The following is a 25,866-nucleotide window of genomic DNA, read 5'->3' on the forward strand; positions in this document are numbered from 1 at the left end:
ATTCCTCTAGAACTCAGGTGTTTGGTGGTAAAGAGTAAATTGAATAATCAACGTCCTACGTTTATAATTCGTCGTCTGCTGCAAGGTCCTGTTTATTTCCTATTTACCACCCGTTATTATAATTATGTAACATTCATTTTTCAGAGCCTGACTATCGTTGAAAAATTCTCTGTATCATACAGTGTGTAACATTTAACCTAGAATAACGAAATATCCCGAATACTTCTATAAAGCAATATTTAGTATCAAACTTTAATCACTCTGAGGGGGAAATGTATTTGTGCTAAAGTTGATTCCCCTCCACTCCTGGTATGGGCGCGGTGGGGGTTAACTTTTTAATTTCAAATGGTAACCCCCATTTTTTTACTGATTCGAATGATACGAGTAAAAACGAGAAACATTTCTCCGACGAATTTTTTTCCATTCATGCTAGAAAACATTGTAATTAACAAAATTCTTCGTTAGAATTGATTAAATGGTTCGTGAGAGATAAAGAAATCAAATATAAAAATAACAAAATGTTGAAAATGTTCACCTCCGACTTCCATGTAATTATGAAGGCACTGTTTGAAATGTTCGCAAATATTATGGAATATTTCGGGAGTTACTTGTTGGCACTCGTACCCTATTCGTTGCCACAAATCTTCTAAAAAATTAAGTTTGGTTGCATCAACTTTAGATTTCAAATGCTTCCACAAGAAAAAGTCCAATGGTGACAAATCAGAAGATCTTACGGGCCATTCAATATCACCTCTTCTCCCAATTCATCTACCTCCGCGAGAAACAAATCGATTATAACAGATTTTTTGAAGGATCAAGTGTAATTAAAAAATACAATTATTAATTCCCTTTTTTATGCATTTTCTTATTGACTAAATAATATAAGAAATGTCCCATAACAAAGGGAATTCAATTCCGTTTAAAATAAGATATTACTCGCCCCCCCTTTCCATTTAAGATTTTAAGGCTGGCAGCCACTCCTTCGTAAGGGTTGGAGTAGAGGGGGTGCAAATATGGAAAAAATGTGCCCTCCTAAAAACTAAAGTTTACGTGTCCTGGCATATTTTCATTTATCCCTTTTCAAAAAAAAAAAATTGAGTGAAAACTTTTCAATGCGTCACCCTGTATATCCTCCGAAGGTGCTTTGATCAGCAGTATCCTGGTTAAAAATTGAAACTTTTGTAAAGTTCTTCCCTAATGTCCGCTTTGCTTTAATTCCTTGAATTACACATGATCAACGTCCTTGACGAAAACGTAGTAGGTCTGAATACTACTTAAGTAAAATTTCGGCTAGACCCCCACTTAAGATCGCAGACTGGCCAGAAGCTTCGAACTAAGTGTCCACTTGGAATATAATAAACTCCATTGTTCTTTTATTGAAGCATACAGACAATTTAGTTTTAAAACGGTTGGCTTGGTAACAATTTGTTAATTAACAAATTTTGCGGTTTTTGATATACTTTAATATACTTTAACTGAAGCATTTTCTTAATCTGATAAGAAATAAAATAAAATCTAAGAGGGGAAAGATCTGTCTACCTACATGGTGTTACAAAGTTCTAGATGAATTTCTTTTTTATTGGAATGAATTATGGCCAGTTACAAAGATACGATCTCCCTTTTTATCAGGCTGAAGCAGGTAAATTTATCGCGGGAGATAATTAATTCTATCGGACAAGAAGTAGAAAGTGGCGCAGCTAAGAGGATACCTTTTATCATTCCCATACTCCATATTGATAGGTACCATATTAAAGCATCAACACGTTTTTATTCGTTTAATACGTTATACGTTTAATTCTAAACCTTAAATGGATGAATTAAGTACTCTATTAGAACGATCATTTAAATTATTACGTACGTATACTATTGCCGTTATCTTTAGGCTAAAAAGGGTCGCACACCACTGGACTTATGGTATGTGGCCTCTTTGTACAAAGCAAATTGACGAATTTAGTGCCGCTGGCAAGAAATTTCGATTTCAGTGAAATGAGTAATAATTTATACCTTAAAAAGGGGTAATTATTCTCCAATATCAACTGAAACGTGGAATTAAAGATTGAAGGTCACAAGCGATGGTCAGTTCAGGCACGGAAATTACACTTTAACGCCTCATTTTAAAGCAGCATGATTAAAATTCCTATTATGACTACCATTTTCTTTATCACAGTTAACTTCAACGAAGGGTATTTTACGCGAAAAATAAATTTTTCAGAGTTTGAAAATCAATAAAAGCTTTAGATGTTGCGTTAAAAAAAGCTAATATTCTGCCAGTTTTTAAATTTTATAAGATTCGAATAAACGGTTTCCAAGATGGTCAACAATACAAAGAAGTGGTCCCTCTTTTTGGTTAAAGTTGAAAATATTTTTATGTAGAATCTTCCAACATGATTTAACGCATACTGAATCATGTAAAGATACTCTATAATTTGAGGAATTTTGCATTCTAATTCAACATAAGCAGTGACAAAAATATGAGATAAACAGGACAGATAATTGTGGCAAATCATTAAATTATTGAAAGTTTTGCGGTCACCAAAATGTCTTCAAAATATATCTCAATTTCTTTCCTACTGATTATGCAACCAGATATACAAAAAACATTATGGTCACCGTTAGCGACATTGTGTGTCCTCAGAAAACAAGAGCATATACTCTTCGAAAGACATTGTAAATGTAGTGCAGTATTTCAAGTGCTTGGCTGATTTTCATCCTGTTTCGCAATCTGCTATATAAAACAGTGGATGTCGAAAGCTGGAATGAACTAAAAAATACCGGTGAAAGAGATTGTGAGTCTTTCCGAAAATAATTTTTAGGTGAATTAGTCGACAAGTTGAAATCCAAAAACTTAGTTCTCCCTGTGAGCTACTAAAAAGTAAAGTGCAACATTTATATGAAGGAATAGAGGCCCGTGAAAAATAAATTTCCCAATTAAAACATGCGAAAACCGTTCGTTGGCGTTACAGTCACAATCATTCACATGGGCCTTATTTTGCAACAGAACTGCTCCACAATATCCGTTTTAGCGAGATGCGAAACTCGACGAACAAATACTGTAACAATACTTAAAATAATGTATATTACTATTTCATGTTGTTCCCTAATTTACAAAAATGTGTTTTAGGTCAGCACAAACAATATTTCTTGAAAATATGGCGAACGTAGGATATGCCTGCAATTATTATTCTGACCTATGTGAACGCATTTAAGTATTTATTGAAATGTGACAATATTAAACGCATTTGCTGTTTATTTTATTACATTTACCTATTTAACCATTTTTAACTATTTATCTACAGAATAGTGAATATTGCAACGTTTCAAATAATGTATTTTTAGGTGAAAATTAAAGTGCACTATGGAACCAAATATGACTGAAGGAATAGTTGTGCGCACATTTTTCTTCTGGCAGTTAATTTACGGTTAAAAGGGCATGGCATTTTTAAACATCGCACAATTGTCGCAACGACTCCTGTATTCCGTTTTATGCCTGGTCTTACAGTGGCAAACATTGATTTCTGAATCTGTATTAATTTGCCCAATTAAATTGCAAATGAAATTAAACAGTAACATCGTAAAACAAGTAATAAGACAACCTTGTGCTCATTTTTGATAATTCTCGAAATTTAGACAAACAAGTTCATCTAACTCTCAAGCAGCACTTAGTACACTAAATTTGAACGCACTACAATAGAAAACACATTCAGTTCTGTCAAAATTCAAATCAAATTTCACATGCCACATGCCATAACCTCAAATCAATCAAATTGAGTTACATGTTTGTGATTGTGGTAAGTGCCCCGAAATAAGTGGAAATTTATACTCTATGGGGCAAATTTATCTGTAACAAGTTACATTTCTTCTTTTAATAAAGCACATTTGATACGTTAAAAACTACCAAAGTGAGAGACGCGTAGCAAGAAGCCACTTATAACTACTCTTTTATTAGAAAGGTGGTGAGTATCCATTCCTAGTTGTTATGTGTCTGTTTTTTATCTAAACCCCTTATCATTTTAAAATGACAATGTCGATATACGTTTTTTCACTTCCAACTAGTCTTTCTTATGCTATGCAAATTTATTATCATTTTTCGACTACCTATTCATAACCTCATATAAATCAAAGATTTTTTAATTAAAGTAACTTGATTCTGGAAGCATTGAAGTGACGCAAATTTCGGTAAAGATACTCTGCAATAAACCTTTAACTGTACAAAAGTGTAATATAATGCATTGCAAGGTTTGGTCTTTTATTCTTGTGGCTATTATCGCCTGGAAGAATGTGACCAATTAATATTGCAAAAAACAGTAGAAAACATCAACTCTCATCAGTTCAGTTCAATCAAAGTCAATCATACATAAGCAAGAAATGGCACATAAATGACATTAGGTTAAGTATTGCCAGAAATGTCTACAGTGCCCTCTTCTAACTTCACATTAAGACAATGAGGCTGAGCCTTAATGTGAAGATTTATTAATTTAAAATGTGTCTAGCTTCATACATGTAAGGCAAAACAACTTGTAAGCTAAAAAGAACTTTCTAACTAGAGGATTGCTCATTAACAGATTTCAATAGGCATCTTTTTTTTTATGTAAAATCTATTCAAGGTGAACTCAACTAATGAGGGTTAAAGATGTGAAATTCCTGTGTGATTCCCCTAACCTGAACTAATAAATTTAAAAAAAAGATATTTTTAGGATTTGAACAGATTTCCCCTTCTTCCAGTGGTTTATGGTATATTTGAAGGTTGATTTCATATTTCAAGAATTTCTAACAGTCTTCATAGGTTCCTAACAAGCTTCCCAAGTTCCTAACATTTTCAAAAGGTTTTGTGTATTTTTCAGGAATTTCTAATATTTTTCAGGAAATTCCCATATACACAACATAATGGCCACAATGCAGACCACATGGATTAATGTCACAGGATTACCTATAACTCCTCAACCTTTTTCAAAGTTAAACCCAGAGGCGCCAATTTTTGTACCAACATTTAACTCAAACTCAGGTATGTATATTATTTATTGAAAATTACAAAAATTAATGCAGTAATATGTAGTTGTTTAAGATATTTTCTATTATCACTGTGTTAAATTTAATCATGCAAGCATTAGAGCTTGATTTGAGATATTTAAGAATTGAATCTCTTTGTTTATAACAGTTGTGCAAATGTTGATTCTGTTGAACTTAGCAAATAATTTTCATTTCAATTATTTCATTGTTTGTTTCCAGTGCCTTCAACGTCATCCCCTCCCGAATTTCAAAGTGCCCCCATTCAAGCCTGTAGCACCAATTATCAATTGGGTCAATCTATTCAAACTGACTTCCCACACCCTTTTAACCACATTAATGGAGTTTCTGCCCACATGCCTGTCAATCAAGTTGACTGTAATTTTATTGAAGCTGGTCCAATAATTGAGGAAGCTGTTCATTCGTCAGATTACTCAGAATACCCATCTGAGGAAGTTTTCATAAATTCCCAAGATTCCGGAACGTATTCCCATGAAGATCAGAGTCAAAATTGTGAAAGAGGCTTTCATCGGGATATTCATCCACTGCATAGCTTTTCTAGAGGACGCGTGCATAGATACTCAAACTCAGGCTACAGTCGCAGATCTTCAGAGAAATTTGATTGTAAAAGAAATGATTTACAGTTTGGGGATAATGATGTTCACAACAAGGTGAAATTTGATAATGGGAAGAAATGGGAAAAAACGACTTCCTCGTCTCGAGGAAACTACCATGGTAGTGATAACAATAGGGGCAGAGGTGGTGGGCACCATAGAGGAGTAAGAGGAAGTCGATATCGCCAAGAACACATGGGCGAACGCTCTCAAAAGAAATCCTTTAGGAGAGACAATTGCCCACAACCAGAGTTACGGGAACGATTAGGAGATAATTTCCTACATCAAGGACCACTTGGCAATGAGGAGAAGACAGAAAGCAGCAAAACGCTGACTGGAGAAATTAACTGGAGGAGGAATAGCGATTCACAGCAGGAATGGCAAGAGCCTCATGGTATAGATGCAAATTTAGGAATTGAAAACAACGTTCCAGTCGTGGATCATTCAAAGAACATCAGCCAGGTATCAGAGGAAACTAGCATCAAGGAAAATCGCAGTATGTCTCCTAAGAACCGGAGGAAAACCTCACGAAGCCCTCAGACCCAGCGCAAATCGGGGAAAAGAGATTCAGTTAGGGGAGTGAATAATGCGGAAAGTACTGATCGTCCAACTAGATCTAGAAAAGCAGACACATCTAATTTTAGTCGCAATGAAATGGAGAAGAGGAAACAAGGGGAGGAAAGCAAGGGGAGGAAGGAAAGAGATAGTGAAACTCCTCGACAAGATTCAAGAGGATCTGAAAGTCATAAGGGATTAAAATCGAGAAAGCGAGATAAAGATTCCCCTCCGACGAGCCAATCACACTTCATGAGCCCCCTAAAGGCGACTGTAAATAGAGATGGGGAAGAGGAGCCTACTGTGATGGACCAGCCTTTAGAAAAAGCCGAAATAACTGAGCGGCAGCAGAAACCTGAAAGAGTTCGTCGGGAAAAACAGCCAAAAAGGGGAGAGAAAGATGAGAGGAAACCAGATAATTCCAACCTTCCTAGTACCCCAAGAAAGACGCCAATGAGCCTTAATTCCACCGAAGTTTCAAGGAAATTTATGAAAGAAGAGGAAGGTAAGGGGCAAGACAATCTGTTTTTTTACTTTGGTTTTAAGCTTTTATTAGCGTTAGTTTGGGAAAAACAATCAAAACCAATGACGAATCTGCATATAAGTGGACTTGCATGCAAAAGATCCGAACTGTCTAGTTATATCTCAGCCACTAATCAAAACACAATGAACATTTTCCTTTCACTTTTGGTTCTGATTATGGTTAACAAATATCTTTCTGGCAGCCTTAACCAATACGCAATATAGCCGGCGAAAGCTGTCTGCATCTGTCTAACAGGTTACCAAACGTCGTGATAAAAAGGCAGTCGAAAAATTTCATGATATTGCTAAACTGGTGCGCATGTCCAAATTTGACATCTGTCAACCTTAACAAAAAACCATCTATGGAAGGAAAAATTTAGTTCAACTGAATGAAAGCCTAAAATATACAACATATAAATATAAACTAAACTTGCGATCTAAATAATGAAATTTACGGCAAGTACCGCCCCATATTACTATGTCTCACAATAATATTGTTATGTAACAGAGCACAGCGACAACAGGAGGGATAAAGACCCCCGGAGAGCGTCAAATAAGAACCAGTCGGCAAGAGATCACGATAAAAAATCTGAAGCTAAGGATGTAATAATCCATCCCGAACGAACGAGTGACAACAGTAGTGAAGAATCATCAGATCGTGGAAAAATTGTTGCGAAAGGAGCGACTAAAGTCTGTCACAGAAGATTTGAGACAAAAATAGAAGAGGAAAACACTAAAAAGACCAACAACGTATGGGAAGCCCGGAAGTTCGTGGATCCAAGAATGGAACGAGAAAAACAGCGCTTTAACAACCCTGGGTGAGTCGTGAACGTCATGAAATGTGTTAAACTGGTTAATTTTGGTGGATGATAGTTAAACTTATCAATTGTTACTAGCATACTTATTAAAACTGTCATTTCGCAAATGATGTTCCAATTCCGGCCTTTTTCCTATCTCTCTCTGATTGATTTCTATGAATTTGATTCTTGGTGAAAAAAATTCGTAAATAGGATTTTTTTAGTCGACTGTCAACTTACTACGATCGCAACCGAGACGTAGATGTCGTAGGAAAGGAATTTGATCAATGGGAGAAAGACTGGGAAGTTATTAAAGAGTTCAAAATTGTGAACGAGATTTTTGGAGACTTGTTTGACCAACCAAAAGATTTTTCCCTCGCCCACTGCGTGGCCGAAGACCTCCGCATGGGCAGCGGGATCGCAGTTGCCTTCAAGTAAGTCTCTTACCTGTTGTATTAATTAATAATAAATTTAATGTGTTTCCTCTCTTTTAAGGCGTGACTTCAAGAACCTTCCTAAGTTATTGGATCAAAAAGCAAAGCAGGGCGGCTTGGCCACTTTATACGACGACAAGACCAATCGTTACGTATACTACCTGATCACAAAGAGAGAGTCTACGGCGAAACCCACCTATTTGTCCTTATGGAAGTCGCTGTGGAAAATGAGAGAGCACATCAAGGAAAATAATGTAAGTACTTTGTTCTCTAGAAAGCAGCATTTAAGCTAAAATTATCTATTATTATTTTTTGATCTTCCTGAAGCAGTATTGATTTGTTTAAAGAAAAGATTACATCAAAATAACGAGTACTTGAAATGGAAATTAATGATTTTTCGTTCATTGTAGGTCAAGAAAATTGCAGTTCCGCGACTTGGCTGTGGATTAGACAGATTAGAATGGGATAAAGTGAAATCCATGCTGGAGTGTCTGTTCAAAGACATGGACGTTGAAATTCGTGTGTGCAATTTCCAGCAGGTAAGGGTAAGCCAAAATAGCGGATATTGGTTTTTTTTAGATTTGTGTTGCATGTTTAAGCAGCTAGTTTAAATACATTTGTGGGTTGTATATTAACAAGTTTTCCTAGGTGAATCTTGGCACTATGTTGTGTTTAAATAATGTGGACAGCTGCTATTTTGGATAGTTTTAATGGCAGTCCTTTTTCTTAATTTTCACGATATTCTACAGTGATGCCTCGTTTTATGCTCTATGATACGATTTTGACAGTAATTCGCAATTTTGTTTTTATCTCTTAAATTACTAATAACACGGTTAATAGAAAAATTCCAATGTGGTAGGATGTAAAATGCTGCTTGGGAATCATTTCTAAACAAGAAATTGCCTTTTTCAGAATTACGGAAAGAGTAAGAAATCTCTGCAGACCAAATCATCGGAAGTTCCTAGAGCAAGCAAAAATAAATAAATTTAATTGAAGAGATAATATGCTGTAAATATGTAGTCAAATTTTATTATAAACCTTTTTAATCAAATTTATACAAACTGTTAAGCATTGACCATCACGTGGCACACTGATATTTAGATAGATAGACATTTCACGCTGACATTTTAGCACCAGTTTTCACATTGACAATGGCAGTGACTTGACATATTAATGACAGTTGACTGTGACTTAAAATTTTTCAAGATTGATTGGAATTACGGCGTGTTTTCCCAATGACGTAACAAGTTATATCTTATGGTCAGTGCTTATTTTTTAGAGATTATATCGTCAAACTTGTTTTATCTAATCGTAGTTTTGTTATGTATTTTTATATACCTATAATGTTTCATAATTTATTATACGGACTTATTTAAATATACAAATTCTCCATTTAACGCAATCTGGCGCAAATATCATCCTCTAACTCGGCTCTTTTCCTTCTAGAGCGAACAAGTGGAGGAGAGAAAATCAAAGTGCAAGTTGGTGGTTGAAGAGTACCCAATAACAAAAATCCTCCCTGGTACTCTTTTAATTTACTTGGCACTTGCGAGAGGCAATCCGGATGAAATCATGCTGGAAATGGCGAAACGAACGCACTTCTTGCCCGCCTTTCAAAAGCACGAGCCGAAACATCTGGGTGAAATCATCTATCACGAGGATAAAGTGTTGAATTTCGGGGTTTGCGGGTGCATAGTGAGAAACACCGCACAGGATCCGTTGAATTTTCTTAGTTTAGGCAAGTGCATTGACAAAATCAACAAGCTGAACAGGGGATTCAAAGATGAAAAGTTCGAATATGTGGCCTTTCAGTGGGTAGACGAAAAGGACTATTTCGACGATTGCATTAACGAGAAAATCATTACTATGTTCACGAATCTACTGCGGAATGTTGACGTCTACGTGTGTCGAGGAAATATTAAGGAGAATGGTAGCAAATAGTAGTTGCTTGTCGTTGCATATTACTTGCGGCACAGTATTACAGTTCAAAAATGGAGAAAATGTACATAAAGAGGCTTTTGTCCTAACTGAAAGAGAAAATTGTTGTATTTGGAGACAACTCGTTTGATATAGTTCCTACTCATTTTTAGCTACTTTGGTCTCGGGGAACGAAGTCCGTATCAGTTATGGCGTATCTGTCACTCAATTCAAGAAAATTACTAATCTTCCTTATCACTTACTTATCTTACTAACTATAAATACTTAGTCATTTCAACAATTTTTCCATAAAAGCAAAATCCATCCATTTTGATGTACCCGTTACTCGGCCTCGAATCAGCCGATGTGAAGTTCTGAGAAATGGGGCTAGAGACGCAACTGTCTTTAATAGATTTTGTCATTAAAATTTTAGTATTTTTGGGTATTTAGTCAAGTGACTTCTGTGAGTCATGTGTCGCGCGATAACCGTCAACGACAGAGATTGTAGGGGCGGGAATGCGCAACTGCATGACGCGCCTACTTGGCTCCCGCCTTTCTTCTGAAGTATGTTATCGGAGGTTGAACTCTTAGTTTTCGAATCGAAAAATGTGACCCCTTGACTCTTATTCAGTAAATTGCAATGAGAAATACGCTGCAGATACGTCATTTTTACGTCACCCCCAGGAAGTGTGTAAATATCTCTAATTGCGAAGGCGAATTATTTACAACCTTGAATAACATTTAAACAAAGCTTGATTGACAGTCTTTATCATATAAAAACACAAATTATTTTGACGTCATCTTTCGAACTAATCCGCAAGCTAAAAAATATGACTTCATCTTTATTTGCGGTCTTTTAATCTAAAAAAGCGGTGAGAAACACTCCATTGTCAGGAGATGAAGTAAATCACCTGAATTGACATTTATTGAGCGCATAATCCTCCAGGAATGTTCCCTCCAATTGTCTGATTTATGATCCAAGATTTCTATTCGAAAATTTAGAAAACGCCTTCAAGTGATGTTGAAGCACTTTAATTGACGTTATTGCTACATCTTAAAGCACACGCGTAAAATGACAGTGCAGTCCACAATACGAACTGTCATGCCATCTTCATCAACTGTCTCTATCTCCAGTTTCTTATTCTCACTGCGCAGTCTGATTAAATTTTGTTTTTAAATTATGATACATACGTCATTTTGACGTTATCCATTACATTTTCTATATTCGTTTTTTAGTGTTTTTTCGGATTCAATTAAATCAATTTGCATAGAAACTTAGTGGCTGAAGTTTATTACAGTGATAGTGATACTGTTACAATTTACAGTCAATTTTATACTTTTGTTTTTTAATCAATCCTTATATTTTTCTAATGTTTTCCACATGCACTTTACAACCTTTCTTAATTGTTATTTCCTAAGGGAAACTTGGGTCTCCTTATTGTACCATATTATGCTATTGTTACTGTTATTTCCCATTTTGAAAATTAATTCGTAAATTATAGTAAATTATTAAAAATATGTTGTTAGTTTTCTTGAGAAGTTTATTGATGGTTGCTGTCGCCGTAAACGTGCCGTGACCTAAACATCAAACACATAAATTAATATATCCTCACGTATCTGTCATGTGTCATTCATTTGTCAAAATAAAACGGCAGACATTAAATAATGAATCGTATATTACAATAATTTTAAAACTCTTAAATATATGTCTCACAATGGAAACCTAACGGTTTAGTAAGTGTTATCAAAGTAATTCTTACAGATAAAATTTTAAGTGCTTAACACAAACTGGGTTAACATTAGTAAAAATCTTAAACGGCAAATTAATTTTAAAATAATTCGTTCAATCTTATTATAAGATTTTTATCTTGTAATATTCCAAAGATAGCAAATTTAAAACGTTAGCCCCGCTGTTGTGGTGGTAATGAATATTTTCTCAACAGAGTTGATGTACGCCGCTGATCGCAGATCTATGCCCAAGTTGTATTGCTGCGCTGACTTCATGATAGCCTGCAATGTTTATTTGGAAAACTCAAGTCAGGGTCAAGTTTCGCTATTTCACAACCACACACAAAGTAAACACTACAAGACAGAATTAGCAAGCACATAGACGGCTATACCCATTGCTAAAGCGACTAAAAAGTGAGGCCAGCTGTCGTGGTGGTGGTGAATATTTTTTGGACGGAATTAATGTAAGCGGCAGATCGCAGATCTATGCCCATTCCGTACACTGAAGCGGTGTCCATAATTGCCTACAGGATAAGCACGCCAAATTAGTAAACAATATAATAATGACCGCATTCAGCAGACGTCCAAGTATTGGGATTTCTGTTAAATGATGCGCTACCATTCAAATACCTTTTAGTGGTAGTTGTCAAGCGGACGTCATTTCTGTTGCGGACTTTTGAATAGCTATCCAACTGTTAGCTCTGCTGAATGCGGCCGTAAAAACCCGACAACACAGTGTTGAAAAATGTCCTACTCATAGGAAAAGTCTTAATAGGCGCGATAAGTAAAAAGGTTGATCAGGAGATCGAAGATAGTGAGAGTTTGGACACAATTTTGAATAAATTTAAACGCCCTACGAACATCAGAATAATTTTGGTGAGCTCACCAAGTTGTTGACTTCAGTCGTGTAGGTCATTGACTACCCGTAACAACAGACAACACAAAAGGCTTTTGACAGCTCTATATCTCTTACGGTAAGTAAGATTCCCATAGATCTAGAACCAATTTAGGACGACACACAGTGTTGGGATGGTGCATATTAGGGCTGGTTTTTCAGTCACTACAAAACCAACCCTCAGCGTGTAGTGGTATGATGTTAATATTTACATTAACTCAATACAACGTCAAAGGCAAACCAAAGTCGGACCAAAAAAAAATTCAACACTGCTCAAATTAACCTATTTTCTATTTATTTATAATTTAAAAATAAAACCCTCCAATGTGTACATTTTATTAATCAATTAAAACTTTAATCATTTCAAACAATTATCATTTATTGTCATAATATAATAACTTTAAATGTATAAATGATATGCCTCGTCTATATTTCAAGGTAATATAACAATAACGAATGAGAATTTCGAAAGTAAAAAAGCACATTTCTAAAGACCCAGTATAAGTATTGTACAGGGCGGTTCTAAAGTATGTAGTGAAGCCCTGCACTTATTTGGCACTTGAGTTTTTTTGAAGACATTTGGAACCTTTCAAAACGACAATTCAATATGGGTACTCCATTTCAAGGTTGTTGACAGTGACCCTGCTCTCAACAGCGATATTGAATTGTACCTTTGTAACTGTCTTTTCGATATTTGTAATTATCATTGTCATGCTAAACCGAAAAACTTCAGAAACAGCTCACTCTACGAACAATTCAACAACGAATACACTAATAAACGAACCCTATCGTGGATAAGACGTTTCTTTAACATAAATGCGTAAATGTAAAAATTTAAACAATTTCCTAAAAAGCCATTAATCCTATTTAACATGTTGTAAAAGAATACTAGTTTATCTGCTTAATACTAAGTACCTAAATCACTTGAAAGAGGAATGTCGTTTTTTGATTTTTCGCAAATTCTACGAGAAAGGAATGAAATGTATAATGAAATATGGAGATCAGGTGAGAAGTTTTGGAACTCCACTTTTTTAATGGACCTGGGCAGCATTGGCAACGTTGAATGACAAGTGACAATTGAAAATTTTGATAAGTTGTTCATGTTACGACATGGAATAAGGCAAAATATGGTTTCAATAAGTACGAATTTTTGGAGAGGGCGCTCGACGCTTAATAGGCGAAACCCGCAGTGCTGGTCGTGTGGAATATTTTTTGCACCGAATTGATATATGCAGCAGACCTGAGATCCAGTCCGAGCCCATAAACCTGGGCGGTCGCTTGCATGGCCTGAAATAAAACGTTACTTTGTGCCAATTTTGAGCCTGAACAGACAAAAACCGAAGTGAACTTCGGCTTTATTTTTCTATTTTGCGAACAATGAACTTTTTGATTCCGACTTTCTGCAGAAAATAGGTTAACTGTTGCAAAGCATGTGCAAACGCCACAAAATAACTACTAAAATTCAACACGCAGGATAGCTTAACTGGCACTATGTGTGGCTCGAACAGGGTAGCCCAGTAATTATGACTACTTTCTAGTAGATTGAAAGTTTTCCTTTATAGGGGCTACTCTGTACGAATAATCTCAACTTCGATGGTTTTGCACAAGGACCCACAATTTTTGTAAAACATTTACGGAGACTGGAATTAAAAATCCAAATTTTAATTTTGACAATTGAACAGATACGATTTTGAAGTGTGAAGTTATCTGACAATACGTGGGAGCAGGGCTTAAATGCAGCAGAAGGAGAATCACGCTCACTTATTCGTTTAATCACAGAACGAACAATACTTCTAGGACTTTTACGTATGCTTCGAAAAAGTCGTAGAATTATTTATTATTCTTCAAAGGGAAATTTAAACTCGTCCGACCCAACTGGTGAATGAGCCCCGTATCTCACCTCAAAGCCAATCAATACCAGTGAAACTGATATTGTACGTTTTTAAAGTTTTAGGGGCTTTGAAGTTGGAACGTGAAAATAAGACTTATCTATCAATACAGAATTGTAAAAATCTGATGAATCCAGTAAAACCATCGACGTTGCGACTACCTGCATGCACATAAAAATAAATGGAAAAATGTTAGAAAAACAAAGCATCACTCAAAAATTAAGTGCAAAATTAATTGACAGATAACTGATAGCTGAGAGAAAACACACTTACCTTTGCGGATCTTTCCATGGTAAAATTAAGACCGGAATGGACGATGTCTTTCTCTGACGCACCCGCTATTCTTTTCGTAAAGGCCTGAGATGGGGTTATGGGGACTTTATCGCCGAATTTCCTTTCTAGAGATTCTTGAACCGACTCTAAACCAAGAAAATGCAGCTCAAACTAAATTCACTTTTTAGGACAGTATTAACGAGATTTTTGACACATTAATCCCTTCGCTTCATCACTTACGGAACAAATGATGATTGGAATCCTTTTCGTATTTGAAGGTCAATCGTCCGTATGATACATGATTGATATTCTTCAGCCATTCGAAATAGGATACGGTCACACCGCCGGCGTTCACATACAAGTCTGGAATGACTAAAACGTTGTTTTTGATGAGAATTTTATCGGCGGCCGGCGTGATTGGCCCGTTCGCAGCTTCCGCTATTAACTGCAGAAATAAACGACTGTCAAAACAATACTCATGCACGTCTACTGTGTAATGTCTAGGGACTGTAGGAATGCCACATGTCATTACTATCAATAAAACTCAAACATTCACAATGACAGTAACATTTGACAAGAATACAACAGTTTGATAAAAACGTACTTTGGCTTTAATTTGATGAGCGTTTCCTTTGTGGATTACTTTTTCAGTGGCGGCTGGAACGAGAATATCCACGGGATGATACAGAAGATCACCCTCAAATTTATCAGCTCCGGGGAATCCATTAATAGTTCCATTGTTCACTCTCCATTCTTCCAAATCCTTGACAAGTAGAAAATAAAGTTTAATACACCGGAACACGACTTTTAAAGTTTTTCTATTGAAATTCCTCATCTAAACCGATGCGTAAATATAAATTTCAATATTTACGGACAACTTACTTTCGGACTGATTCCATTAGGATTGAATATGGATCCGTCGTATTCGATCACTCCTATGCACTTTGCTCCTGCTCTGTCCAGGTACCTCATAGTGTGCAAACCGACATTACCGAACCCTTGGACGATGAACGTTTTGCCCTTCCAACCGGTGGTCAAACCACACTGTTTCATATACGCCTCTTCGTTGATGAAGTTCTCAATTCCGTGAAACACACCTAAATCAATTCAACGGTCTAGTGAAAATGGAAGTGATGATGGTCGCATATTTAGAGATAGACATATATGAGGAGTTCCTTGGGATTAAAATCTATCCCTTTAGTAAAACAACCAGCCACCTACCTCTGCCAGTAGCCGAAACTCTCCCGTGAATACCTCCTTGATTTATGGGTTTTCCAGTGACGCAGGCGTGACTGTTAATGTCCCGGTAACCGATTGTTTTGGAGTATGTGTCGGCCAGCCAGGACATCTCCCTCTCGCCAGTACCCATATCAGGAGCTGGGACATCGATGCTGGGTCCTGACGTTACAAAAAATGGGAATTTACAAAAACCGAAAAAATTAGAGAGAACAATATCTAACATGAACCACCTGGTCCAGAGGACACGTGGGATCTTGACTTATCTGTACGGAAGCCCACTCACCTTACACAGTCCCGAAGCTGAACCTTTCTAAATATAGTTATCTCTAGTCGAATACATGTATCGACCTTTCCGAATTTATACGCCGTTGCCGTGGAAACCCAACTGACTTTAGATGATACAATACTTTCGAAAATCCTGCCCATATTTAAGTACCCAAAAATTCTTAATATATCATATTTTGTCTAATTAGTAAAAGCAATTCTAAATCCACTGATAAATCATATCCAAACATGTAATCAATAAATATTAAATTTCACAACAATAGCAGCCGCAACAGCACGGAAAACGGGACAAACACCATAAGCGTAAACGTTCTCGTTTTATTTATTAAAAATAGGCACGTGACCGAAATGTATTGTTCGACAAATATCAGGTCAGAAAAGTTCAAATTGATAAGTCGAAATTGATCTAGATGTTCCATTTACTGATAAATAATCACGGATCATTTGAATCCGATCAGGGAAATTAACTCAATTTAACGCTAACAAAACGACGTTAAAGGGGGCATAATTAAATTTGATTTAGAAGTGAGCGTTTGACATTTTGATATAGTGACAATGACATATGTCATACGTATTCCAGTATACTGTTAAATCTTTAATTCTATATGAAACATCTTTTTATAATTTGTTAAATTGACAATAACATAAGGCATTGTCAAAGTCAAATTTTGACAGTTTCGTACGGTGACAATGACATCTATCCTCCAACATTCGGTCAAAAGAGGTGAAATTCTTACCAATGAAACCCTTTTTGACCAGTTCCAAGGTGAACCTCCTAGTGATCTTCTCCAGTTCGTGCTCGGAGTACTTTTTAGGGTCGATTTTGATGCCAGCTTTGCCGCCCCCAAATGGTACATCCACGCAGGCACATTTGAAAGTCATGAGAGCGGCCAAGGCTTTCACTTCGTCTTTGTTTACATCGGGTGAAAAACGCATGCCTACAATGAAAGCAGGAGGCTAAAAATACGTCTATAACGAACTACAGTCGAATATGTGTTACGTTTATGATGACTGTGTACATTAATTGACAGTCAGAGGCAGAATTATCTCCAAATTTGTTCTTTTATCTCGTAGAGATAGAAGAACTGTTTAAAGGCAAATGTTATAAGATGGAGGCGGAGCTGGACATAATCTTAAACACGTGGAGTAGCTCAAAAACGTGCGGCAGTATTCAACTTTTTTATTTTAAATGGAACTATTTCATATTTTTGGATTTGTTTTTAAATCAAAAATGGAAAAATATACAGGGGGTTAAATTTAAAATTTTAAAAATAATTTCTAATGCACTTTTCTGAGCTAGTTTATATGTTTTGTTTAAAAATGGGTCCCAGAATTTGATTGACAGTGGCAGTGACACGGCTGACAATGTGCCGTTCTAGATGCCACTACCTAGTGACGATGGTGACAGCGTGTAGAACGGTCTAGCAGCAACAAACTAAACTATTTCAGCAATATTTTTTTCAAATTTCATACATTTAATACAATGAAGCATCGCATTCAATTAGAGATTTGTTCCAGTTAAATCTACATCTCATACGCAGTTCAAGGTTAAAACAATTAATTCGCATTTCGCCTGCATAATTAGAATTCCTGCAACTCAACGCCTTTTCCTCATTACATAAACTTCTATACCATATGGGCCCGACTGTGCTGCAATGCTATTAAAAGCTCTCAATGTCGGGTGGAAAATCAGTGCATTATCGCTCTTACGGCACAGCAATAACACGTGGTGGTGAACGGTTAATGACTTTTTTCTCGCAAAATTCGAACCGGTACGAGTAAAAAAGGGAAAGTTTATTGTTTTTAAAGGCTTGACATTAAAAAGCAAGATGCTCGTAAAATTCCAACCTGTAATGGAATGTAGCGCGTAATAAATAGTACTTCATCCCAACGCTAATAAAGGTAGAAATTGGAAATTAAGAGAACGGTCACGTCCCCTGACTGATCCTGTGTTTCATTTTATTCGCCTTTAAAACGAAGAATGGAAAACCTGAGAGACATCGAGACAAACGTTGCAAATAAATAATTAAATATAAATTTGAGAATTCAAATGTAGAGAAAACCTTTGTTTCGTCATTTCGCAGGAACTTAAATTTTTTTTTTTTAATTAACTTTAAAGTCCTTGCGAAATTAAATTAAATTAAATTTTTTTTAAATATATTTTTTTTAAATCAATTTTTGTGTAAGTTGTCTCCCAACGTAGGAAAAAATTTGTTAACTAAAGTCATGAAAGAGGAAAAAGGGTGACATTGATTTATTTCGCACCTCCTTGTTATCCCCCATAAATGTGGTCACTCTATGGCTAATATGGGACTTGGTATGTTCGAGGGTATCAGCACGTTCCCGATTCTGTCGAATCAATTTTTCAATCCGTACAAAAAACTGAGAATGTCTTGAGAACTGGACGTACCACCACCGAGACCATCGCCATCCGTTGATGGAACTCGTAATAGTGCCCATAATGCCGTAGTTAAGTGGAATTACGAAGAGTTACGAAACTCCGAGGAAAATTTATTTCGCATCGTAAATAGTTATTGTGTCATGGTAAGACTCAAATAATTACTTCCACACCATATTAGATAATTTCAAGAAACGTGTAATAAATTTTCTAATAATCTTATCCAAGTGTCATCAGCGCGATTAACCCGTTAAGCAAAGTTTTAAAAATCATCTGATTTCCTCTTCCCTAAGTCATTCGCCATAGCAACTCACTGAATAAAAATAGATGGAAAATCCAGCATCATAAGGCTGCACACATGAACAAACACCTTGCGTAATTCAAAGCATGCAAACACGCCTCGAATTCGAACCAATTGAATCGTTTTAAATGTTAATTATTGCTCCGTGCCTACATGTTATCAGTGCTTGGTGATACCTAGTGAAACTGTTGTTAAACTTAAGCAGTGAAATCAGGAAAATAAGCCATTCATTTTGTTGGATCATACCTGTAATCCCCAATAAAAACCTCTATATTAGCCTTAAGAATTTGGATTCGCGATTTACACGTGTCCTTTATTAATTAGAGCTTGGAATTCCTCCAATTTGCAGGAAGACTGTGAAAATAAGTCATAGAGAGTTCACTGGTATGCGTCGAAACTTTTAAAGTTCCCTCTACGCCTCTGGTTTATACACGTCTTTGACGGGATAGCTCGTAAATTATCAAGAACTTTTCTTTAGCTTTTCCGGAAAACTGAAGGAAGAGACTACATTGGCATAGATCTTCATATTTCAGATTTTTTGCCTAACGATCCATTAAAAATCTATTTGAAAAAGTTGTCTGAAACAGTACTACGCTCTTAATTTGTACTTGTGTCTGATGAATGAGAAAGTTTCGAATCCCCAGGAAATTTCTTGGAAAATTCGAGTGGCCCCAAGGAAAAATTCATTGGCGTACTTCGCCACATTTCCGAATTTCTTCGTACTTGAGGTTTCATTAAAAATTCCCCATCTAATTTATCTGAAACAGTACCATCTATGCCCCTGATTTGCGGATATTTATCTCAGAATAATGAAGACTTTGCTGGCGCGCATCACCATTTTTCGGACTTCCTTCTTGACTGAGAATCTATTAAAAACACCATTAGCACCCTTGATGTTACGAAGACTTGAGGTCTACATGTCAAGAAAATTCTAATTCTACGTTGATGCCAGAACTGGTACTTACCTCCTTTGCAGGGTAACCTATGAGTACTATGCTGCGCCCTGTATCCCTTGACAACCTCGTACTCTCCGTTGTCCCGTTTAATCGGAAAAGCTACTTCGATGATGTGATCGCAGTGCTCCATGTGCGTGAGGATGCCTCGAACTTTCGCTTTCCTCTGTTCCAGGGTCAGTTTCGATCCTTTGACTTTGGCCAAATCCTCGACCAGCTTGTCCTCGACTAGGACGCAGGCCTTGTGGAAGAAATACTCCACCATGTCAAAGAATCTGGGGTTCGGGTTGTCGGGCATGTCCTGGGGACAAATGAGAGAATCCAGAATCCGGAAAATTGAAAATAATTCGGATACTTTTAAATGCAAATTCGCTCCGCTATTGTATAATGAAATTCTAGTGGTATTTTCGTCTTGGCAACGAGTCTGGATGAGAAACGGAGTAATCCAAATTGATTCCCTGTAGTCTGATTGCCGCCTATTGTATACTACACGTGAAAGTGGGTATTAAATTTAGACAGTTTTACGAGGAGCAAAAATTAAGTGAATGCTTTGAATTTGAGCTGTTTCTGGGTCACTTGAACCCCAAGAACCTTTCCCTAGAAAATAGTGCGTATCCGGATGTATGATTCATTCGGAACATTTTTATGAGGAGCACTTCAAAGAGAGATGGCTGAAGCCCAAATGATTTTTTTAATATTCCATATTTTGAATTCCGCCAATCAATTCACAGGTCCAACGACCTGGAGTAATTTATATTTATTTTTGGCGCAGTAGCAATTTATGAGACATTTCAGGGTTCCACTTGGAAAAATCGAACATGCATATTTTGCCAATAAACAGTTACTGCTTCAGAAAAGCGACTTTAATCTTTTTTGATATTTCCACGTGTTTTTTTTTTAATTAAAGCCTGCCACGCGTAAGACCCTTGACGACTTCCCTATAGATAACATGTTCAAACACTCGATTACTTCATTTCGTAATTGCCTTCACTTTGAAAGAAAATTACAGAAATAATTCTTCGGAGATATAAGCCACAAATCTGAATAACCTTAACTCGTTATCAATAATATATCAAGAGAAATATATTTCAAAATTCCATGGCCATCTGATTGTGGGAGGAAAATAAATATTGAATGGGCTATATGTACAGGGTCATTGGTTATATTTTCACCACCCACCTAGAAGTTTTCCTTTTAATCTGAGAAGAAAAAGTTAAACACAAAAGTTCTAGCTAATCATATGTAGTATTTCTATATACATATTATACAGGGTGTTCCAGAAATGCGTGACATACCAAACTTATTTTTTATGGAACACCCTGTATATTATTGCATTTTTGAATTGTATGCCAAACTCAACGACTGTTTCATATAGCATGCCCTATGTCGAAAATTTACCATTTTTGAATAAACAATGATCGAACATGCAAAAAAAGCAGCACGGCCGATGACGAGTGTCAAATTCACATCATTAACAAACACCTATTCTTGTATGGTAATTGGTATCGGTCACTAATGAAGGTAAATATAACTAACTTTGTCTAATGCAACTTTAAGCATTTATTTAAATAATGACAAAAATGACGTAGGTATACAATTTGATAACTGAGCAAAATTAAATTAACAAGCTTTGTCGATTTTTAGTAGTAAGTCAAGTATCGCATGTATATTAATTAAAATAACCTTAGCATAGGTGTTCAAAATGGACGCCATAAGAAAATAAGGTAAAAACTAAGAAAATAGGTAACTAAGCAAATGTTAAATGCAACTAACGTTTTTATGTTCGATCATTGCTTATTCAAAAATGGTAAATTTTCGACGTAGGGCATGCTATATGAAACAGTCGTTGAATTTGGCATACAATTCAAAAATGCAGTAATATACAGGGCGTTCCATAAAAAATAAGTTTGGTATGTCACGCATTTCTGGAACACCCTGTATAATATGTATATAGAAATACTACATATGATTAGCTAGAATTTTTGTGTTTAACTTCTTCTTCTCAGATTAAAAGGAAAACCTCTAGGTGAGTGGTAAAAATTTAATCAATGACCCTGTATTTGCGGATTTAGAAATTCGGCACTCCTGTTCACTTTTTTTCCTTGAATGCACCTGGCTAAAAATCAAATTTAGGACCAAAAGTACCAAAAAATATTTCCATTTTTTAGCCTACAAGTAAATGATCCATAAAGTGAGAATGCTTACTCTTCTCATTTTTGCATGGATGTTTATTTTTGTATTGAATTATTAATCCTCAATGTTCACACCTCCACTACTGATGAATTCAGTCACTGGTTATTGTTATAAGCCGTGAAAATTCGCGAGAAATAATGAGAATTTTGGTAAAAAACTTTTATGCGAATTAGTCGATAAGGTGAAATCCAAACATTTACTTCACATTGAGACCTGCTAAGAAGTAACATTTAGATAAAGAAATGAAAGCCTATGAAAAAATGATTCCAAAAATTAGAACATGCAAAAGCCAACAATTGGCGCCAGTCATGATCATCCATATGGATAGCAATTTTTTTGCAACAGTACAACTGCACCTTCTTTAGCAGCTCAAATTGGAAGCACTTACTCGGACTCCTCCCTCTTTGGTGCTAACTAGGGATTCGGACGATCGTTCATCTGATCAAATGCATGTAAAAAGTAAACAAAAATGCAATGAAAAAAGAGAAAAAAGAGGTAGTTTACTTAGTAAAAATGTAAATTTGTAGCCTTGACCTCTTTCATGGCCTCGTCTTCAACTTGGCCATGAATACTGCTACGGTAGTAAATTTACTACTTCGCCTTGTGAAACAAATAACTTTTTTTCCAACCCTTCTAAATCTTCAGTTTTAAATATAAAATAAAGTCATTTTTAATTAATAAAACCTTTTGGTTTGATAATCTATTATAGTATATATATACAGTGGGGAAGTTTTGGATGGAACAGTTCATATAACTAAGATGTCGAACATATGCGGCCAAAATCCTAGGACACATCGATTTTATTTTTTCTTGCGGTTTTTTTGGCAATAAATTCAAGTATACAGGGTAGTCCTAAAATCAGATACGACCACTAACTTTGTATTTTCAAATGGAAACACCTATTTTTTAATTCATTTTTGAATTCTACTCAAAATTCTAAGTGTGTTTCATGTACCATGCCCTATATCTAAACGCAACAGGTCTCAAGAAATTTACGATTAAACATATCAAAAACTAAAACTTTTGATTTCTTTTAAAATTTCTTTGGTCCTGAAAAGGACAGATTTAATACAAAATAGCACCCCCTCATTACCACGTTGATGTTAGGGCTTATTTAAATGACATTTTTCCCGAACGCTGGATTGGGAGATGAGGGGTAATTGAATGGTCGGCACGATCACCTGACCTCACGCCTTTAGATTACTTTCTACAGGGTTATATTAAGGATAAAATATACTTTAACCAACCAGCACCTATCAAAGCCTTAAAAGACCAATCATCAATCAAATAGAATAAGAACAAGCACCCCAGCAATGCTTCAAAATGTCAAATTGGAGTTCATTCATCGTCTTGCTTACTGCCAAGAAGTAGGTGGAATCCAATTTGAACATTTAATTTAATTGTTGCTTGTTGTTTTATTTTGTATTAAATCTATCCTTTTCAGTACCAACGAAATTTTAAAAGAAATCAAAAGTTTTAGTTTTTGACATGTTCAATCGTAAATTTCTCGAGACCTGTTACGTTTAAATATAGGACATGCTGCATGGAACACACTTAGAATTTTGCGTAAATTAAAAAATGAAATAAAAAATAGGTGTTTCCATTTGAAAACACAAAGTTGGTGGTCGTACCTGATTTTTGGACTACCCTGTTACTATCAAAAAAACCGCAAGAAAAATAAAAATCGACGTATCCGAGGATTTTTGGCCGCATACGTTCGGCATCTTAGTAATATGGACTGTTCCATCCAAAACTTTCACACTGTATATATGTCTGCTATAATATATACAGGGTGATTCAGAACTATGGGATCAAACTTCTAGGGATTATTGAATGCAAGAATAAAAGGCTTTTAAATACAAAAACCCATGTCCGGAAATCTCTCCGTAAGGCGCCGTAAAGGCTTTAAGATAATTATGTGCAAACATATTTTATCAAGTTTTACCACGTTTTATTTTAATTTCTTAGTGCAAAGTAATACTACAGTAATTGTCGAAAATTTATTTGGATTTCATATTCAGTATTTGGATCGTCAGTTCGAACAACATTGTATAGGCGAAAGTCTCCAATTCGGTGGCCTCCTAAGTCACTCGTTTTAACACCTTCAGATCTCTTTCTGTAGGAACATGTATGTTTATCTTTGGTTTATAAAACTTCAGTGGAAACAGCGTAAGACCTGATTATAAAAATTACTGCAGTATTTGAATTCGTTCAAAACGATTATCAAATTTTTGGAAGTCATAGAAACCATGTATATACCTCGTTTAAACAGGAGCATTCAAATTCAAGGACGACATTTTAGACAATTACTGTAGTGTTACTTTGTACAAACAAATTAAAATGAAACATACTAAAACTTGATAAGACACATTTTTATCATTATCATCATAAGGGCTTAGCGTCTCAGGGAGACATTTTTGGATATAGATTCTTGTCTTCTATTATTGCATTGAGTAATTCTTAGAAGTTTGATCCTATAGTTTTGAATCCTCTTATGTATCTATTTGAGTGGATAAATGTTGTATATTATAAATTCATGTGTAATATGTGTGTATTGTGTATTATAAATATATTAATTTGGTGTTTGATCCTAATAGAGTCTCCTACATTTTATATCTTTATTTTTTGAGGCGTTTAAATAAAGAACTTTGCATTGATATGAAGTAATACTGAAAATCTTATATTGCATGTCTTCCAAGTCATGCACCTCTGGTATGTAACTGGGCTCAAAGCTTGGCAACAAACTAGTAACTACCAGGAGCACTTTTTCTAAGAAACCGGTGCAACGAACTAATAGCAAAGAAATCTGCAGGCCCTATTTCTGTGTCTTGGAGAACTTCATGGATGCCCCACTTAAACTTGCCAAAGCTTAATAATTTTGACTGGGCTCAAAGCTTACTATAGACAAGTTGAAACTCTACCAAGAGCACTTTTTCCATGAAGCCTGCCCAACCTCCCAATAGCAAGCCAACCCTCAGCCCCCATTTCCAAGTTATTGAGAACCACTAACCACTAACTAACTAATCCATGTCCCAGTTAAACTTGGCGGAATTTGTCTTAGAAACAATTTGGCCCTGAGACAAGATACCTACCTTGAGCCTATCAGGTATAACATGTTCGGCGTAGGTCCTGCCTGGCTGCACGTTAACCACTGCAGGAAGCGCTTTCAACAGGGCTCCGGAGTCTGCCTTCAAGGCTCCTGTAGCCGCCTTGGATACCAAATTAAACATGATAAATATAAGTTTAGGAAACAATTGTAAATTACGTAATTCAGGTATTTGATTTTTTAGTAAATGCCGACTAAACACACCACACTGTCTTTGATTTTTCCAATTCAGTTAATGAAAAACACCTTTTTTATCACCGAAATGAGACCGAACCCGAGAGGACGTTTTTGCTGTAGAGGCACCGTGGACCGTCCTCGAACCAGGCCGAGCAAAATATGAAAATCGAAATGTGCCGTCAGAGTATTTGTAATTTGGGAGCCGGTGTTTTACGACACCGAGCACTTGGCTCGAAATTGCTAGTCATGTGATGTTTTTTAGACATCGATATGTTTTCCCAGGGCTTTAGGAACGAATGATACCCTAAATATCGCAACGTAGTAGAGAATACATTCAAGTTTGTCACCTTTAGGATAAATAAACGCTCTAGCACGGTAAATCCAAGTTAGCAGAAGAAGTTCGCCTTGGAAAACACCGGCGTTCGAAGTTCCTACGAATGCATCTTAGAGTAGTTAGTGCAACAGGCACGAAAGGCCCTATAGTAGTGGTTCTCCCGTGGTTTCATTCAATCTCAATTTGTCAACTGACGTACGGTTCAAGGACAACTTTTTTTAGCTGACATCGTCTTTCATTTTTTTTGTGTTG

At 36.0% G+C, this 25,866-nt stretch overlaps 2 protein-coding genes across 7 annotated transcripts; one reads left to right on the forward strand and one right to left on the reverse strand.

The window, feature by feature from the left end:
* Positions 1-3,732: 3,732 nt before the first annotated feature.
* Positions 3,733-11,361, forward strand: LOC136408957 (micronuclear linker histone polyprotein-like). 4 transcript variants are annotated; one of them, XM_066390193.1, is made up of 8 exons: positions 3,733-3,953; positions 4,862-5,002; positions 5,227-6,678; positions 7,204-7,513; positions 7,717-7,926; positions 7,988-8,180; positions 8,337-8,471; positions 8,839-9,323. In XM_066390193.1, exons 2-8 carry the CDS (start codon positions 4,885-4,887, stop codon positions 8,908-8,910), a joined length of 2,490 nt encoding a protein of 829 aa, XP_066246290.1. In that variant the 5' UTR covers positions 3,733-3,953; positions 4,862-4,884; the 3' UTR covers positions 8,911-9,323. The 4 variants fall into 4 exon arrangements, with proteins under 4 accessions (XP_066246290.1, XP_066246288.1, XP_066246291.1 ...); XM_066390191.1 differs by lacking the exon at positions 8,839-9,323 and adding an exon at positions 9,373-11,361 and having other exon boundaries at positions 3,734-3,953; XM_066390194.1 differs by having other exon boundaries at positions 3,734-3,953; positions 8,337-8,465.
* Positions 11,362-11,546: 185 nt separating this feature from the next.
* On the reverse strand, positions 11,547-25,460 carry Gdh (glutamate dehydrogenase, mitochondrial). Of its 3 annotated transcripts, XM_066389926.1 has the most exons (10): positions 25,090-25,459; positions 19,817-20,105; positions 16,890-17,090; positions 15,850-16,026; positions 15,511-15,725; positions 15,233-15,391; positions 14,869-15,073; positions 14,629-14,774; positions 11,964-12,095; positions 11,547-11,853 (listed from the first exon to the last, which is right to left on the reverse strand). In XM_066389926.1, exons 1-9 carry the CDS (start codon positions 25,225-25,227, stop codon positions 11,979-11,981), a joined length of 1,647 nt encoding a protein of 548 aa, XP_066246023.1. In that variant the 5' UTR covers positions 25,228-25,459; the 3' UTR covers positions 11,547-11,853; positions 11,964-11,978. The 3 variants fall into 3 exon arrangements, with proteins under 3 accessions (XP_066246023.1, XP_066246022.1, XP_066246024.1); XM_066389925.1 differs by lacking the exon at positions 11,964-12,095 and having other exon boundaries at positions 11,550-11,853; positions 25,090-25,458; XM_066389927.1 differs by lacking the exons at positions 11,547-11,853; positions 11,964-12,095 and adding an exon at positions 12,828-13,753 and having other exon boundaries at positions 25,090-25,460.
* Between the last annotated feature and the right edge of the window lie 406 nt (positions 25,461-25,866).

The sequence above is a fragment of the Euwallacea similis genome, chromosome 5 (assembly GCF_039881205.1).
Source record: "Euwallacea similis isolate ESF13 chromosome 5, ESF131.1, whole genome shotgun sequence".
NCBI classification, from domain to species: Eukaryota; Metazoa; Arthropoda; class Insecta; order Coleoptera; family Curculionidae; genus Euwallacea; species Euwallacea similis.